Source organism: Cetorhinus maximus, chromosome 17 (assembly GCF_964194155.1).
Source record: "Cetorhinus maximus chromosome 17, sCetMax3.hap1.1, whole genome shotgun sequence".
NCBI classification, from domain to species: domain Eukaryota; kingdom Metazoa; phylum Chordata; class Chondrichthyes; order Lamniformes; family Cetorhinidae; genus Cetorhinus; species Cetorhinus maximus.
This window is the reverse complement of record NC_135895.1, coordinates 50076709-50095929: the sequence shown is the minus strand read 5'-3', so window position 1 is coordinate 50095929 and position 19221 is coordinate 50076709. Positions and strand designations below refer to the sequence as shown.

Genomic DNA, 19221 nt, shown 5'->3' with positions numbered 1-19221 from the left:
CGGAGGCAGGCACAGACCCAGGGGGTGGGAGGCAGGAGATTGGGGAGGTCAATGTGGATGGGGGTAGTATTCTCGGGAAGATAGGGAACACACATGTTCACCTGGACATCCTGGAAAGAAAAGGATTCTGGTTGGTAGGTGATGGTGGGGAGATGGAAGGGGAAGCCAGTGTGTCAACAGTGATGGAGGGAGAGGACATGGGTGATTTGGGGAAGGAAAAGGATGGAGGAGTTGAAAACATACTTTAGAACCACCATGCTTCTGAAACCGAAAGTGAGAGGAGCCTCGTGTTGGGCAGGAACAGGTGCTGCATGGGAGTTCTATCAGTAGGTGGGCAGAAATGCAGGTCAGCTCAGATGTACAACTGAAAGAGAATCCTGACAGGCAGCATTGAAAATGCTCAGGACATTGAGTTGAGTTTGACAGAGGAAGGCTCCGGGTGCGTAGGAGAATCCTTGCACAAGGCTCTGAAAGGTCCTGCCACATGCAAATCTTTCCCTCCAGAATCATTCGTGGTCGAGCTGCATGCAACTGAACTGCTAGTGGGGGGGATGCAGTGGGGGGAACTCGCGAAGCCTGGAAATGAAGCTGAAAGACACCATTAACATTATTCATTGAGAGTGAATATATTTTCAGATTATAAAGTGACAGAATGTGTTCACCCATGCAACCACTTGTGATCAGAAATTCTTAACTTTTCTAGGCCTACCACTTATAGGTGCTGCTCTGACATCCGCAGCAGGGGTGGAGACAGCCTGTGCAATGGTTGGCCCTTTTGCCTCTGATGACTTCGGTGTGGGCCCTCTGGATAGCCGTGGCCTTGAGGGCCCCAGCTTCCTTTGGCTGTCCTCCTGTAGGCCAGCTGCTCTCTCTGAGGTGACAGAGGACGAGGTTGATGGGGTCACAGGCAAAGTGGACTCGGAGGGACGGGACAGCTTCTGAGATTCCTGAGTGGATGACCCAAGGTGTCCAGTTGCTCCTCCCTTTGGGTGCCCGAGGGCACCGGCCTGACCCCTTGATGGGGAAGGAGCACCTGGAGGGACGTCGAGGTGCCCTGTTTCCCTCTCGTGTTGCCACTGCAAGAACTCACCCATGGCTGCGCACATCTCTGCATTCTGCTGGACCAGGATCTCCATGGCACCCGCCATTCTCCCCATGGAAACCTCCATATGCACACATGTGGGCACCACTTCATCAGAGAGCAGGCGAATGCTCTCCTCTGACTCGCATGCCACTCTTTTGAGGGATTCCAAGAGCTCTCCGTGATGTTCACCTGTCTTCTGCTGACTCTCCAGGATGAGTTGGAAGGCCGAATCCAGAGGCTCGTCATCTGACTCGGCCCTCACAGATGCCTCTTCCCCAGCTGTCCTCCAAGTGTTGGGGAGCTCGCGTGAACCTGCCTCTTCCTGCTGCGGGCACATGTCTGTGCGGTGACCACCAGACTGTGAACCTGAGTCTGCTCTAGATCTAGGTCCCACCGAGGTGTGTGTCTCTGTGCTGGTGGAGGGTGCGGGTAAGTGCTGTGACGGGTCTTCCAGGCTGCTTATTTCCAGCTCTTCAATGGAGGAGGTGTTCTCTTCACTGGAGGCGTGGACCTGGATGGTGTTGGGAGACTGGCTGGCAGAGCTCCCTGTGGACCAAAGTAGAGATAATGAGTGCATGGCAGCTGAGTCAAAAACAGGAGAGCACTCTCAGTTGCGTTGAAAGAAGATGATATGGTGCAGGATCCTCATGTAGGTTTTCGCTGGCAACCTCACTGCCGCAGGCACTGTCCACATTCTCACCAGTCAGTGTGAAGGTGCACTCCTCAAAGTGAGTGAGGGGTCTAATGCGGGCCGCTCCACCCCCAGTCTCAGACCTCTCCCTGCTGTTTTCAGCCAGCTTCTCCTGCATGGAAATAGATGGAGAGAGTGTGAGCAGGACACATGGCACTGCATGGAAGGTTTGTGTTGTGAGCGGAGCCATGGATGGGGTGAGGACGTGAGCTCGAGAGGATATGAGCCTGATGGAGATGTGAGGGTGTGTGAGAGAATTATTAGTGGTTGTCCCTTGAGGTGTGAGATCCCTGTGGATGTGTGATGCATTTGTGAGTGTGTGAGTTGAGAGTGATGAGAAGAGTGAGTTACCCTGACAGAACAGATGAGAGCATTCATCCTCTTCCTACACTGGATGGCTGCCCTCTTTTGCAGCCACCTGGTTTGGGTGACCTTGCTTGTTGGTCTTCACCCAGAGCAGGGGCAGAGAACTTTGCGGGGAGCCACCAGTGCGTCCAGTAGGTGCTTGAGGGAGGTGTCACTAAATCTGGGGGCAGCATATTTCCTCGCTTTGGCAGCCATCAGTTCCCAACAGCTTCCGATTCCTTGAATAGTGCTAGCTCTGGGCAGGGGTGGCCTGTAAATATGGTGCCTGATTTACTGAAGGCCTGAGATGACAGCGGTGCGGGCGCATTGGAGTGTTTTCCCGGAATGAGGCGGGAATGGGTCAATACGGTGTGAAAAGGGGCTGGCGGGTAAAACGTCCTTTTTCACGCCTGCTACCACACTTAGTGCAAATCTGGGATGTTTCCGCCCATAGATTCCACCCATGGTTAATTACCCAAGAAATTTGAGAATCAAATACCCTGGATTTGAGAAAAAATTTAAGATGATATCTTTGTCAGTTATCAGTAGTGTGTGGAATATATGACTGCATGAAAGTGTCAGAAAGGAAAAGATCAACTGGTCCATTTAGGTCCCATGCAGTCATGATGCTCAGTGCATCACTATAAGATGTTCCCTACCTATCCAAAGCCATGTAGTCTCCTGGGTGAGATACAGAAACACAAAAATCCAGGCCAATTACGGAGGAATAAAAAGGATGCTTTTGATGCAAATTATTATGATTACATTGTACTCCAAAGATACAAATGGCATGAAAATTACCATAAGACTTAATAGGCGTACAGGTAGAGTACCTAAAATCTGACTACCCAGTAACCGGCGGTGTCTGAAAACTGAATACTTTGTCATAGAGAACGTTACTGTTTGAGCCATTGCACACTGGTTTTTATCAGCTTGAAAAATGTTTTCCCAGATAAATGTCCACAAAGAAAACAATAAATCAGTTTGAATAACTGGACATTTTTTATAATGGCGCGCTGGTCATGCATTGTACAGGTTGAGCCCCACTCTGGAACGGTTCTAGTTTCGCGCACGAGTTTATCGTTGTTTACTCCCTCTGATTCTGATTGGCAACACACGCTCAAACTTTAAAAAGCCAAACACAAACAGCTAACTGAAGATCGATATTGCGTGAGAACTGGATGTAAACCTGATATATAGAACTCCGCATGAACCTATTGCATGATAACAAAACAGATGACTTTGAACGACGTGCCAGATTGGACGTCTAAAATCTGGGAAAATCTGGCACAGTGTTGATCCGAGGGTGCTGGATTTGTGGTACTTTACCTGTATTCATAATTAATTCTTCTTGTAGAAAAGATGGTAATTTCTTCCTTTAAAACTTGAATCTCCCAGTGAGTTGGACATTGGCATCTGGTTCCCTTACTTCTAATTAACTTTTTTTATTAATTCATGGGATGTGGGCTTCGCTGGCTGGGCCAGCATTTATTGCCCAACCCTAGTTGCCCTTGAGCAGGTGGTGGTGAGTTGCCTTCTTGAACTGCTGCGGTCCATGTGGTGTAGGTACACCCACAGTGCTGTTAAGAAGGGAGTGCCAGGATTTTGACCCAATAACAGTGAAAGAACGACGATATGTTTAACTAGTAATTAACTTTTTAATGAAACTGGTTAAGATTCCAGGATTGGGAAGAAGTGGTAAACTAGGTCACTATCACTACAGTTTGAGGAGTTACCAGTAATTTTTCTCACATGAATGCTTCATCTTTTCTGTAAACAGATCCTGTATTATGAAATTGGTATTTTTACTCAGTGCAACATCGAGATGGTTTATCCTGGTTTAACAATCTAGATGGTGGTAAACTACTTTATGTAAGAAGCCCACTAGATGTCCCTTCAAATCAGATGGCTGGAATGATACAGGCCAATGTTCTGGATGTAACTACAAATAAATGGTGCAAAGAGACAAAACCTTAAGATGTTAAGCGAAACAGTACATTGAATTATGTTCAAACTGGATTAGAGCCTATAGATTTTCCAGTTTATGGCAACAAATTCTTGATGAGGCATATTTTCTGGTGGTACCAATATAAAAGCTGCTTGTGGAGCTTTATTCAATGCCACCTATTGCAGTAAGAAGAATAGAAACTGAGTAATTAATGCAAGATTTGATATTGTATAGTTGAAGCCCTTTGATGAAGACAGACTCTTTGGAGCTTGTCTTCAACAAACTGAGTTTGTGCAGACTAACATCTCAGAAAACAATGGGACAGTGTCCTGGGAGTTGTGGCTTTTCGTGGCAATATTCATATATTTTAGCTTGCTATTTTAATATCTGATAACATAACAAAATTGCACTTTTCAAATGCTACTGCTGTGATGAATTCGCATAACTGAGCAAATGCTGCATTGTTGGACGTGTTGTCTTTCAAATGAGATATTAAACAAATGTCGTGTCTGCTTGTTCAAGTGGTGCTACCTGAAGAAGAGCTGGGATTTCCTTCTTATTGTAGTCAATATTTATCCCTCAAACAACAACATCAAAACACAAGTGACTGCACTTCAAAAGTAATTAATTAGCCCTGAAGACCCTTGGAGCATCCTGAGAGAATGATCAGCACTAAATAAATGCAAAAAATTTGTTATAAGTTAGCTTTTTATATTTATGTTAAAATAGGCAATGAAAAGCACTCCAAAGATCTCATGGTAGACTAGTTAAATTATGGTTCTTTTACTTGAGCTGAGTAAACCCACAGCTATCAGTACAATATTCTATTTGTATTAATTCTAAAAACATTGACAATGCTGATCGTATTCTCATTGCTTGAGCCATATGAGCTTCTAAAACCTCAAGGGATTGTTTTTTTTCTTGATTGATTTAACTTGTTCAGGTAATGTGTTGTCGAGTATTTCAATAATGCACACTTACAATAAATGATGGGCTATTACATATTACGAATGGCTGTTGTAATATATATTAAAGGATAATGCTAAAGAATTGAGGTGTTGCGTTTCTGCTAGGACACAATTTGCAAAATATGCCCAGAATATCTTGGGTCTTGGTGCTGGTTTTCCCAAGATGAAGTTATGCTGATGTATCCACACAATTTTAGTGCATAGGCCCAAGCATTAAGTCTCCCAAGAACCGGCGCAATCAAGCAGTGCAGCTAATTGTTGTCGATTTGTGACTGAAATAGCATCTTCCAGCTTCACAAAGAGAAGTGGGGATCCTAGGAAATGAATCATTCTTCAACTTTTTAAATGGGGTGTTGAATTGACTGATTTAATACTTTTGGTCATCTTAATAATCTTTAATTGACTGCAAGTCACTGCTGTGTTCAATTAACTAATTACTACAGCACAGTAGGAAACACCTGAGTGGTTTCAGTTCAGTGCTGGTCATACATACCCAAATCTTGTGTACCAAGGTCAGATCAATTTAAATAATAAAGTAATTATGACACCAGCAGAAGAAACAGACCTGAATCAGGCTTCAATTGATTGCCTGGCCACTGTGGGTCAGGTGATTCCTGCTGGATTCATGTAACCACAGGTGTCTGTGCATCTGAAAATTGGATCACATTGTGATGATGAGCAGCTCTGAATAGCTGCAATCAGTGGAAACTTGCCAGTCTTACCTGGAGTTGTGACCAATTTTGTGGGCGAATGAACGTTTAAACTACGGTCGAAGATTATGGAGGCTCCAACATAAAATGATCGAGTACAACTAACGTAGACTTAAAATTCTGTGATCATTCGCACTATTTCATTTGATTCTGCCCACCCAGAATTAGCTGATATCTGGTCAGAAATCATATGGAAACTTCAGGCCTGTATGTTCTATAAAATGGAAAACCTTTTATGTGCAATCTGCAATTTATTTTTATAGCCAACAAAATGTGTTTTTATATTATTATTATTAATGTTTATGTATTATTTATGGATCCTTCATTTCCTAATTAATGTTTGGTTGCCTGGGGAGATGATGTAAATAGCGTGATTACTGTGCATTTGTTCACTATTTAGCATTGTTGTCAGTTTGGAAAGTGCTTAACTAATGATTTCTAATTAGCAACTAGATTTTTGTATCAATTCTTGTAATCAACTCTAATCTATGGAATTATGAGGGAGACAAGGACATAGAATGTAGCCTGGGTGGAGGATTTAAATGTCTACCACCAAGTTTGGTTCAGTAATACCACCACTGATCGAGGTTGCTGAGTCCTGAAGGACAAACTGCCAAATGAGCCTCATGAGGTGATGAGGGAACCAACGCCTGGAAGTAACCTATCTGACCTTAGCCTCCCACTGATCTACCTGTTAGAAGATGCACTAATAGGAGTGATCGTTGAGACCAAGTCTCATCTTCACAGTGAAACCATTCTTCATTATATAATCTGGGATGCAGTCTGCATTATGCCAATGTGTAGCATGTTGATACATCCAACAGGTCTTTAGAGCACTATGTACTGGCTTATCTAGCAGATGTCCACTATGGCACTTTGACTAGACTTTGTGCTCAAGTTTTGGAGTGGGACTTCTACTCACAGTCTTCTGACTCAGAGATGAGAGTGCCACCACTAAACCAAGTCAGGACAGGAGGGTGTGAGAGGAGGACCCTGGGTCAGGCAGCCAGCAGTACCTAGAGGAGAGTGAGAGAGGTGGACCCTGGGATAGGCAGTCAGCAGCACCGAGAGGAGAGTGCGAGAGGAGGTCCCTGGGACAGGCAATCAGCAGCACCTAAAGGAGAATGCGAGAGGAGGACCCTGGGAGAGGCAGTCAGCAGTACCTAGATAAGAGTGCGAGAGGAGGTTCCTGGGACAGGAAGTCAGCAGCACCTAGAAGATCCGGTCTATCTAGAGGATCTAGCATCTAGTCTATACTCAAGTAGGAGTAAGGGTAAAATAAAAGCAAGGGCCCATATTCTGTTTCGTTAAGATATGTCTGGGGAGCTCAGTCCCTTGATTTGAACATCCTGCACCATGTGGGAAATCTTAGACGCTCCTGGCTTTCTAGACGACCATGTGTTCAGAAGGTGCCTCCAGGTGGAGCTGCTCGAGCTTCGGGTTTTGGAACTTGAGCGGCAGCTGGGGCCACTGCGGTGCATTCACAAGGCTGAGAGGTTTGTGGATAGCACGTTTCAGGACATGGTCACCCAGCAACTTAAGGAAGTGTAAGGAGAGAGGGAATGGGTGACCGCCAGACAGAAGGGGACCAGGCAGGTAGTGAGGGAATCCCCCTGAGTGCATCTCGCTCACAAACTCTTTTTCGGCTTTGGAAAACGGTGATAGTGACGGTTCCTCTGTGGCAGCCAACCAGAGCCAAGGTCATGGCACTGTGGGTGGTCCAGCTGCTCATAGTGGGAGGAAGACGTGTGGAAGGGCAATAGTGGTAGGGTATTCATTAGTGAGAGGAGTAGACAAGTGCTTCTGTGGCTGTAGATATGACTCCAGGATGGTATGTTGCCTCACGGGTGTTAGGGTCAAGGATGTCACGGAATGGCTGCAGGGCATTCTGAAGGGGGAAGGTGAACAGCCAGAGGTCATGGTCCATGTTGGGACCAATGACATAGAAAGAAAGAGAAATGAGGTCCTGCAAGCAGACTTTAGGGAGTTAAGTAGGAAATTGAAAAACAGGACTTCAAAGGTAGTAATCTCCAGATTACTCCCAGTGCCACGCAGTAGTGAGTGTAGGAAAAGAAGGAGAGAGCAGATGAATGCGTGGTTGGAGAGATGGTGCGGGAGGGAGGGCTTTAGATTCCTGGGGCATTGGGACCATTTCTGGGGGAGGGGGACCTGTACAAGTTGGACTAGTTACATCTGAACAGGAATGGGACCAACATCCTCGCGGAAAGGTTTGCTAATGCTGTTGGGGCGCATTTAAACTATATTAGCAGGGGGATAGGACCCTGAAAAGTAGTTCAGAGGGGAGAGAAGCTGAGCTGGAATTAGAAGTTAAAACACTAGTGAGGGAGTCTGGAAGGCAGAGGGAAAATAGGCTAGATAAGAAAGAAGTAAGTTTAGCAAGGCTAAATGGAATATATTTTAATGCAAAGAGCTTGAAGAATAAGACAGACAAGCTGAGAGCACAGATAGGCACGTGGGAATATAATATCATAGCTATGACCGATACTTGGCTCAAAGAAGGACAGGATTGGCAGCTCAACATTCCTGGTAATAGGGTATTGAGATGAGATAGAGAGGGGGATAGAAGAGGAGGTGGGGTTGTAATATTGATCAAGGAATAAATTATTTCAGTGAGGAGGGATGATATACTGGAAGGATCATCAAATGAGGCCATATGAGTAGAAGTAAAGAACACAAAAGGAGCAAACACGCTGTTGGGTGTGTACTATAGGCTCCAAACAGTCAGGGAGAGGTAAATGATCAAATATGTAATCAAATTTCAGAGAAGTGTAAGAATAATAAGGCAGTCATAGTAGGGGATTTTAATTACCTAAATATTACCTGGGATAGTTTTAGTGTGCAAGGTAGGGAGATAACAAAATTATTAAGCTGTTTCCAGGAGAACATTTTTAGCCAGTACGTAGAAAGCCCAACAAGGGAGGGGGCAGTTCTGGACCCAATATTCGGAAATGAGCCCAGGCAGGTGGAAGGCGTATCGGTAGGGGAGCATTTTGGAGTTAGTGGACATAACTCAGTTAGATTTAGGATAGTTATGGAAAAGGATAAGGTTGGGTTGAGAATAAAAGTTCTAAACTGGGGAACGGCTAATTTTACTAAGATGAGATACGATTCAGACCAAGTGGACTGGAAGCAGCTACTTGCAGATAAAACTGTGTCAGAGCAGTGGGAGGCATTTAAGGAGGAAATAGCGAGAGTACAGGGCAAATATGTTCCCATAAAGACAAATGGGGGGACCAAGTCTGAGGAACCCTGGATGTCAAGGGACATAAAGGTTAGGATTAAGAAAAAAAGAGAAGCTTATGTAAGATACTGAGGGCTCAATACGACAGAGCCCCTAGAGGAGTATAAAAAGTACAGGGGGGAACCTAAAAAGGAAATTAGGAAATCTAAGAGAGTGCATGAGACAGCATTGGTGGGTAAAATAAAGGAAAACCCAAAGGGGTTTTTTAAAATATATAAAGAGCAAGAGAATAACTAGGAAAAGAGTAGGGCCAGTTAGGGATCATAGAGGTAATCTGTGTGTAGACGCGGAAGACGTGGGTACAATCCACAATGAATTCTTTGCGTCAGTCTTTGCAATGGAAAAGGATGACGCAGGTATAGACATAAGGGTGGAGGACTGCGAAATATTAGAGGAAATTAACATAGAGAAAGAGGAGGTACTAGCAGGTTTAGCGGCCTTAAAAGTGGATAAGCTCGCAGGCCTGGATGAGCTGTATCCCAGATTGTTTAGAGAGGCAAGGAAAGAGATATCAGGGGCCCTGACAGTAATTTTCAAACACTCTCTGTCCACAGGTGAGGTGACAGAGGACTGCTAATGTTGTCCCATTATTAAAAAAGGGAGGAAAGGATAGACCAGGAAATTACAGGCCAGTCAGTCTAACCTCGATGGTGGGGAAGTTACTAGAAAGAATCCTGAGGGACTTCATATATCTGAACTTGGAAAGACAGATTAATCAGGGGCAGTCAGCATGGATTTGTTAAGCGAAGGTCATGTTTGACAAATTTGATCGAATTATTTGAAGAGGTAACCAGGATTGTTGATTAGGGTGATGCATTTGATGTGGTCTACAAGGACTTAAGCAAGGCTTTTGATAAGGTCCCTCATGGCAGACTGCTCAAGAAAGTAAGAGCTCATGGGATCCAAGGCAAAGTGGCACATTGGATCCAAAATTGGCTGAGAGGCAGGAAGCATAGGGTAATGGTAGAGGGATGTTTCTGTGACTGGAAGTCTGTTTCCATTGGGGTTCCGCAGGGCTCGGTGCTGGGGCCCTTGCTGTTTGTAGTGTACATAAATGATTTGTACTTAAATGTAGGGGGTATGACCAAGAAGTTCACGGATGACACAAAAATTGGTAGGGTGGTAGATAGTGAGGAGGATAGCCATAAACTGTGGGAGGATATCAATAGACTGGTCAGGTGGGCAGAGCAGTGACAAAGGGGGTTCAACCCGGAAAAGTGTGAGGTAATGCACTTGGAGAGGGCTAACAAGTCAAGGGATTACACCATAAAAATAAAAATACCTGGAAGAACTCAGCAGGTCTGGCAGCATCTGCAGAGGGGAACACAGTTAACGTTTTGAGTCCACATGACTCTTCAACAGAACTAAGTAAAAATAGAAAAGAGGTGAAATATAAGCTGGTTTAGGGGGGGAAGAGCTGGATAGAGGGCCAGTGATAGGTGGAGATAGCCAAAAGATGTCATAGACAAAAGGACAAAGATGTGTTGAAGGTGTGATATTATCTAAGGAATGTGCTAATTAAGGGTAGAAAGCAGGACAAGCAAGGTACAGATAGCCCTAGTGGGGGTGGGGTGGGGGGAAGGGATCGAAATAGGCTAAAAGGTAGAGATAAAACAATGGATGGAAATACATTTAAAAATAATGGAAATAGGTGGGAAAAGAAAAATCTATATAAATTATTGGAAAAAAAAAGGGGGGGGCGGAAAGGGGGTGGGGTTGGAGGAGAGAGTTCATGATCTAAAATTGTTGAACTCAATATTCAGTCCGGAAGGCTGTAAAGTGCCTAGTCGGAAGATGAGGTGCTGTTCCTCCAGTTTACGTTGAGCTTCACTGGAACAATGCGGCAAGCCAAGGATGGACATGTGGGCATGAGAGCAGGATGGAGTGTTGAAATGGCAAGTGACACGGAGGTCTGGGTCATGCTTGCGGACAAACCGAAGGTGTTCTGCAAAGCGGTCACCCAGTCTGCGAGCGACAGGGGGGTCTGGGTCATGCTTGCGGACAGACTGAAGGTGTTCTGCAAAGCGGTCACCCAGTCTGTGATTACACCATGAATGGTAGGGCCCTGGAAAGCACTGAAAATCAGAGAGACCTTGGTGTGCATATCCACAGATCTCTGAAGGTAGCAGGGCAGGTAGATAAGGTGGTTGAGAAGGCATATGGAATACTTGCCTTTATTAGCCGACGCATAGAATGCAAGAGCAGGGAGGTTATGCTGGAGCTGTATAAAATGCTGATTAGGCCATAACTGGAGTACTACGTGCAGTTCTGGTCACCATATTATAGGAAGGATGTGATTGCACTAGAGAGGGTGCAGAGGAGATTTACCAGGATGCTGCTTGGGCTGGAGGGTCTGAACTATGAGGAAAAATTGGATAGGCTGGAGTTGTTTTCCTTTGAGCAATGAAGGTTGAGAGGGGACCTGATAGAGGTGTATAAGATTATGAGGGACCTAGATAGGATGGATAGGAAGGTACTTTTTCCATTAGTAGAGGGGTCAATAACTAGAGAGCATAGATTTAAGGTAAGAGGTAGAAGGCTAAGAGTGGAGTTGAGAAATTTCTTTACCCAGAAGGTGGTGGGTGTCTGGAACTCACTACCTGAAAGGGTGGTTGAGTCAGAAACTCTCGTAACATTTAAGAAGCATTTAGATATTCATTGCATTGCCATAGCCTCCAGCGCTATGGGCCAAGCGCTGGAAAATGGGATTGGTGTAGTCAGATCTTTGTTGACCGGCATGGACACAATGGACCGAATGGCAGCCTGCTGTGCTGTTAACATCTATGAGTCTATGAGACAATGCAAACTTTTTATTGCTGTTTAGCTACTTTGTAGATATACTTGCAACTGCTGGAGAAATTGGAGGAAGACTACATCTTGTTGAAGGTGATTAGCATTATTAAAATTCAGCTGAGAATTCTGGAATGAGCACTAATTCTCCTATCTATAATGTGTTTATCTACACTTTTGCTTATGATCAAAGCAATTTGTGGCATAGTAGTATTACAATTTGATTGAACCCTGTTAATTATATTTACATAGTGTCAGGAATATTTAACTCATTACTTATGTGTTTTAGAACATAACTTCAAGTTTTAAGAATCTAACTTTTAGGTTGAAGGCTAAATGTAGATAAATGGACACATCTGGCTAAGAAACTGATAAGTAATACTGAAGTAGATGTAATTCAGATAAACTTAAAGTTAATTACATTTAAATGCTAATCTGTAGGTCAGAGAGGGGTGCAAAAACTTAAACATTGGATGACCCATTCTTAAACTTCAGTTGAAGCCAAAGAGTCTCTACTTACTTCAATAAATAATATGGTATTTTCAGATGAAAGAAAGCTGAAAGAAGCTTTACAAACAAGAGGATTTCTTTGTGGGCCAGAGATACTGGAGAAAGGACAATCAATTCATTAGCAATGTTAATTATTATATGGATCTAAGAATCAAAGGAGAGTTTTCAAGCAAGTGGTGAACAGGGATGATTGTAAAATCTATTTACTTCAAATCACAGAAGAATTTTTAAATTAGAGATAATTAACATAAAGGCCTGTTTGAGGACACCCCAGAACATGCCGCATCACCCTGGAGATAAGCTGTGGGAGGTGGGAGAGTATTTTGTTTGATTTATCTGTGTATTTACTCCAAAGGCAGTTTAGTTACAATTTGATCTCTGGCAGTCTGCAGCTCACTGAGAGAAGATAGCCAAAGCTGATAGGTGAGAGTCAGGCCAGCAGTTAAGCCAAGAAAATATTAACTTCATCGTTCTGTATGGATTGCGTGTGGAGCCTTAATCTCTGTTTGGAGTGAAAAGCAGCTGGAAAATTTATTCTTACTCGCAGTGAATGGAAGACAATCAGCAGTGGTCCTCACAGAAACTTTTGTGTAAAGAAAGTAATCAACAGGATTATCATTGAGTAGGCAACCAGAACAAGGGATTGAGGCATCCACAATCAAGAGGTATTAAACAAAGAATCTTGCCTCAGAGAATAACTGGAACTGAAGGGAATTAAAGTAAATTCCAGAGGACTGTGTCCTACTTTTGGGTGATTCCAACAGAAGTAAATAACTCTAAGATGCCATAAAGTAGAATACAACTCTTGGGGAGTTAAGTGCATAACGTATGCAGTTCTAAACCATATTGGTGAATTAATAGTGCTTGTTTTGTTTAAGTCTTTTATTTACAATAAAGTTTGTTTTGCTTTGAAATGTAAAATCTTGTGGCATAGTTCTATTGATTAAAATGAGGTGTTCAGACTTCTCTTTAAATATTAATGGTCCCTAACAGGATTGTAACAATAGAACATATAAGACAAGATTCTCATGCCTAGATTGGCTAATAAACCTTGAATGTTGTTTATTGTTTCTCTCAGTTGAGCATGATCCACATTGTTTTTGCCATGCCATTCTATTGCTTTGTAAATTTCCCTCATTTCTGCTGAGAAATGGTTTGTATAAGATTATTCAGCCACACCAACTATAAATATACTGGCAATCATTGTTGTGCAGTGACAGCACTATTTTCAAGAAATTTAAAGCTTTACTTTTCTTTTAATGTGTTGACGGTCTCTGCTTTTCTTTTAGAGTTTGGGCCCTGTTGGAGGTGGACCACCACCACCTATGCGACTGCCTCCACCTTACAAAGAACCCACAAACATGCAATTGTCAAAACTAGAGGAACCAGAAGAATTACCAGACATTGACAGTGCTCTGAAGGAAGGAAATGAAAGTGACCGTAAGTTCAGTAAGAAAGTAGTTAAACCAGTGTCAGTGTTTCTGACCAGTGCTGTGTCGAATGTTTGGCATTTTTTTTTCCCATTTAGTTATCCTGCCAGGACATTGGGAAAATTGGGAAGAGGCAGGAATGCTGTCACCTGGATATGTCTGATTATTCCATGTCGGGTCACTGAATTTTTCTGTGGGTTTTTCTGCAAGTCTAATTGTAAATGTTTCAGACCATATAGTGCTATTAGTGAAGGTGAAAATTGATGCAGAGTGGTTAACGCCCAACTTTTGGATATGCATTCAGGTTTTGCAGTGCTTTCAATTCAACACAAATAACAATAAAATATCTAAGTGAGTTGCTGGTTTTGGCAAAACTTTCTGTTTTTAAAAAAAGTTAATTCTTTTTCATTTTTATCTTCCATCCATCTTTTTAAATGTCTTTGTAAAACCAAATATCACATCACAACTCCCTATTTCAAAATTTTCCGTGATCTTACTACTGATCAAGGTGAGGAAATGGGAATGGATTTGTTTAGCCTTGATTTTGCTGCGCCAACAAACTCAACCCTGCTTGGTTTAGGAGTAATTAAATATGCTTGGTGTATTCTTGGGAATCTCTGTTCCATTGATGGTGCTTGCTACTCCCCGGTGAAAAATCCAGTGGTGCTGCAATGGAATACTTGCTGCAACACCACAAAGAGGCAGAGCTTCACTCCACAGATTTAGAATGTTTCAGTTCTTTAATATGAGAATTTGTTATGTTAATTCTTTTGCATTTACTAGTTTATGGATCATCTTCTTGTCTTAATTAGCTGAAAATATTCAAGGTTCACAAATCCCCACATGAACAATAGAAAATGGAGTCTGGACTTTTGACATTTAGGCTCGCGATTCATTTTAAAAACAGGATGGTTGATTTTGTTCTTGTGTACTATAAGTTTTAAACTGAATAAATATCTTTAGGAAAACAAATCTTCCAGCGCTATTCATAATTGCAAATAGATGCTTCTCAATGTTTGAAGAGAAAGATTATAGACTTAAAGTGAGAAGAAAGGAGTTAATATTTTGTGTTTAACACATAGGGAAGTACTTATGAGACATAAAACTAAACTTGATTTATATCGAAAGACTCATCATGCTTTTTCAGCATTTAGTAATAGAATTTGGATTGTTTATTAGTAGATGCTAATGTTGGATTTATGGATACATATGATGTGGTGCAAATGAAGGCATTAAACTGCTGCTTCATTCATGCAAGCAAATGTAACAGTTACCTTCTATTTTCCTCCAAAACACTGAACATCATTATGAATGCACAGGTATGTGGGATGATGAAATCATACATACCTCTGCACATATAGCGGCATTTCAAATTAGGAATCAAGCTTGTATTATTCATAGACTGGTTTTGCATAAATCATTGTGATTTACATTGCTTTTTGGGGCTATTAAATAGGAGCTAGCCCTTAATATTTGAAGATAATTGCAGTAATAATAGGCAACATGTTGAGGAACAGTACAATCTTTGTTTTCTGCAGCCTAAAGGCAATAGCCCAGGAACCTTCTCATTATCAATCTAACATAATTCAGTCCTGACCTATTCAGTTTCAGAGCTTCCATTTGTAAAGGTTCCATTTCATAGGTGCCATGTGTAAAGTTTCAACAGGACTGGAATCTTAGGAGTCAACATTCTGATTTGGTCCTGTACATCTCTGGTTTAAGTGCCTGAAAATAGGATAGCACTTATTTTCGTAGGAAATCCATCCCATTCAGAGAAAGCTGGGAAATTCTCGTGGGTGATGTCATAGGCAGATCTTCTATCCACTCATCCTTATTTCAGGGGTCCTGGCTGGGGTTCTCAAAATATATCTTGGTGTCATCCTCCCTACTCCTGAAACCCTCTACTCTTTTTTGCACCACACCTCATTTTTCCTTTCTTGTCTCTTTTAAAACCCACTACGCCTCCCTCCCCTATCACTCAGCTACTGAAGTTAGAGATTTCATATCCTCGGTGATTACAATCTCCCACTCAACTGATCTAGCCCCATCTCACCTGATTTCACTGTCTTCCTCTCGTCCCTTAACATCTTCCTGCTACAATTGTGCAGGGTTTTGATGAGACCACACCTGGAATACTTTGTGCTGTTTTGGTCTCCACATTTGATAAAGGATATACTTGCATTGAAGGTGATACAGTAAAGGTTCATTAAATTGGTCTCTAGGATGAGGAGGTCGTTTTATGAGAGGCTAAGAATATTGGGCTTATATTCACTGGAGTTCAGAAGAATGAGAGGCGATTTTGTTGAAACCTGCAAAATTTTGAAGGGGCTTGATAGGGTTGATGCTGAGAGATTGTTTCCGCTAGTTAGGGAGTGTAAAATATGGGGCACAGTCATGGGATAAGCAGCTGATCATTTAGGACTGAAATGAGGAAAAATTACATCATTTGAGGGGTTGTGAATCTTTGGAATTCTCTACCCCAGCAGGTTGTGGATGTTTCATTGTTGAATATGTTTAAGGCTGGGATAGACAGATTTTTGGTATCTCAGGGAATTAAGGAGTATGGGGAGCAGGCAGGAAAGTGGAGTTGAAACCCAAGATTAGCCATGATCATACTGAATGGCAAAGCAGGCTCAACGGGCCGCATGGTCTACCACTACTCCTATTTCTTGTGTTCCTCCATATAAATGCCCCCCCATCCATTTTCATGACAAACCCACTCGATCTTCCCATCTCATGTAACCTCCCTACTCCTGTTGCCTCCTCTGATCACTCCCTTGTATCTATTCTTCACCACTCACATTCCACACTTAGCTTGACCACACTTCCTTCTGTGGCCACCCTTGGGGGAAAAGTAGTCTCGCTGGCAACAAATCCAACAGAACCTTTGTTTGCTGAGAGCCCCATAATGCGAGAGGGAGCAAATAATTGATCCCAGCAAGTTGTGACTTGGCCTGCAATAGGTTGCATGGATGACTGGTGTTCTATTGCACCACCATTCCACTGGCAGAATTTCATGTACATAGCATATTTAGTCATTTATATAATCCTCTAATCGTCAATCGTTTTCATAATCAGATGACTGTCCAGATATTTTTAAACAAGTTAGCCAAGGCAGTATAATTTTAATTATTAATCTGTTTCGCATATCAATAACTCTTGCGTATAGAGAGGGAGGAAATTGTTTTCAACTTTTGTGTCTTGCTTAGATGTGCAGTTGTAATGCTAAAATAACAGTTTGATTTAAATAGCATACTTAAATAAAAAATAAGTTGTGCCCTTTAGTGTTTTGGAGCATAGCTACTGGAGCTTCTCTGACATTGGAGAGAAGTAGAGACTCTAATTCCAAACTATGAAAATAGAAATAATAAATATCCTGTAATAAAGAAACTGTTAACAACATTAGAGAAGTGGGTAAATTTAGCTGTTTTTTTTAATACTGAAGTTCAGTTTATTCCTGCAGCCTTGTGTCACCTAAAGGGACAAAACGTGTGGATTGTTTTCATGGGTGAGGGGGACAGAAGGTTTGCTTCCGGGATTAGACATCTGTTGTACGATTTCACCTGTGATTTGATTCGCTGCTTGTATTTTTCTGTTGACAAGCTAGTTGCCTCTGCAGTCAGCTCACTCTGGTAAAATACTGCCTGTTTTTTCCCTTTTTGCTTTATGAAAATCTGTCTCTGTGCACAATACAAAAGAACAGATGGTCAGGGTTGAATTTAGAGATGTGTATAGAGTCCCTTATTACTCTGGGCATGAACAGTATGTGCATCAGTTACATGAGGTGACTAGTCCAGAAGCAGCACATGCATTTGATTAGTTGCTGGTCCATTTTTATATCAACTTTTAATCTCCAATTATTAAAAATTAAATGCAAATATATCTGTGCACTGCATGCTGGCAAATGCATCTAATTGCTATGATACATCATTTTCTGATCCTTTTGTTTTTCTATAACCAGTTTTTTTTTGATAATTCTGCACATTAAGATAATGAACCCAAATGATACTATTGTAGCCACATTTTATCTGGTCTTTTTCACATTAGATCATGATAGCAAATTAGTTAATTTTTTTGATGGAGAATAATTTATTATTCATCTGGGAGTCATGAAACAAAGTATGAGTCAGTGGGACAGGCATGTATTTCCATTCTGGGATAAGGATGTTGTTGAAAGGGCGCAGAATATGGTGTGGGGGAAATGGGAGGAACCAGAAGTCATGATTCAAGCTTGAACCAATGACAGAGACAGGGAGAGGATTGAGGTCCTGTAGTCAGAGTTCAAGGAGCTAGGGAGGAAGGTAACAAGCAGGATCTCAAAAATAGTAATCTCTGGATTACTCCCAATGATATGCGCTAGTGGGAGTAGAAATTGGAGAATATGGCAAGTTAATGGCTAGAGGCCTGGTGCCAGAGAGAGGCATTGGGACCGGTTCTGTGGCCGGAGCGACCTGTTCAAGGTAGGTGAGTTGCACTCAAACAGAGTTCAGGAAAATATCTTTGCAGGCAGGTTAACAGTTATGTCAGGGAGACCATATCTAAGGCAAGACCTGCATTTGTAATACTCGGCCTTGGGTGTAGTTAGTAATAAAATAATTTTATTTTGTATCTGAGTAGTTCAGTCAAGTTACAATAGATCATTGAATCTAGGACATTTGCCCAGATTTGCAGCAAGAGGGTGGTTACACCTGATTCCATTATTTACGCAGCCTTGTGGAGACTTCATTGGGCCTTAATTGTATAATGTACTAGATAAACAAAGCTGCCTTTGCCAGCTATCTTTTATTATTTTTTCTCAGGATCTGGGTGATATTCCTATAACTTAGCCTGAGATGATGATGGTGGGCCTTCTCTTTAAACCGCTGCAATCCTGATGTTGATACTGTTCCTGTGATTGTGTTAGGTAGGGGATTTCAGGATATTGACCCAGTGAAGGTGAAAGAACAGCAATATATGTCTGAGCCAGAATATTGTGTGACCTGGAGGGGAACTTGCAAGTAATTGAGTTTCCCTAATATTGCTGCAGTTGTCTTTCTTAGTGGCAGAGGCCATGTATCTATCTGTAAGATACTGTCACGGTAGATTGGTGAATTGTTGCAGTGCATCCTGCAAAGTACGTACATAGTGCACCAGTGATGAAGGGTTGAGAATCAAGTGGTGGTAGCGGCAGTAATGCTGATCAAGTGACTGTTCTGTCTTGAATAGTCTTAAGCTTCCTGAATATTGTTGCAGCTGATTTGTTCTGTGTTTCATCACATCTCTGGCTTGAACATTGGAGAAGCTGAAGTAGCATTAAGAGGTTAGCACATGAGCCATTCATCACAGAATACTTAGCATCTGTGCTGGCCTTGTACCCATAATCTTGGTATGTTTGGTTCCAGTTAGGTTTCTGGTCAGGGGTTACACCAGGAGATTGATTGTTGGGGGGGTACTCATAATGCTGGTGTCATTGATGTTCAATGGAGGTAGTTCAGCCTGTGTGC

At 42.3% G+C, this 19221-nt stretch overlaps 1 protein-coding gene across 5 annotated transcripts in view; it reads left to right on the top strand.

Annotated features, from left to right (window-relative positions):
• Positions 1 to 19221, top strand: part of patj (PATJ crumbs cell polarity complex component) — a 392616-nt gene that overhangs the window by 170668 nt on the left and 202727 nt on the right. For all 5 annotated transcript variants that reach the window (XM_078561172.1, XM_078561175.1, XM_078561174.1 and 2 more), the window contains one exon: positions 13598 to 13748. In XM_078561172.1, the coding sequence (XP_078417298.1) occupies positions 13598 to 13748 (151 nt within the window). The remainder of the gene's footprint in view (positions 1 to 13597; positions 13749 to 19221) is intronic.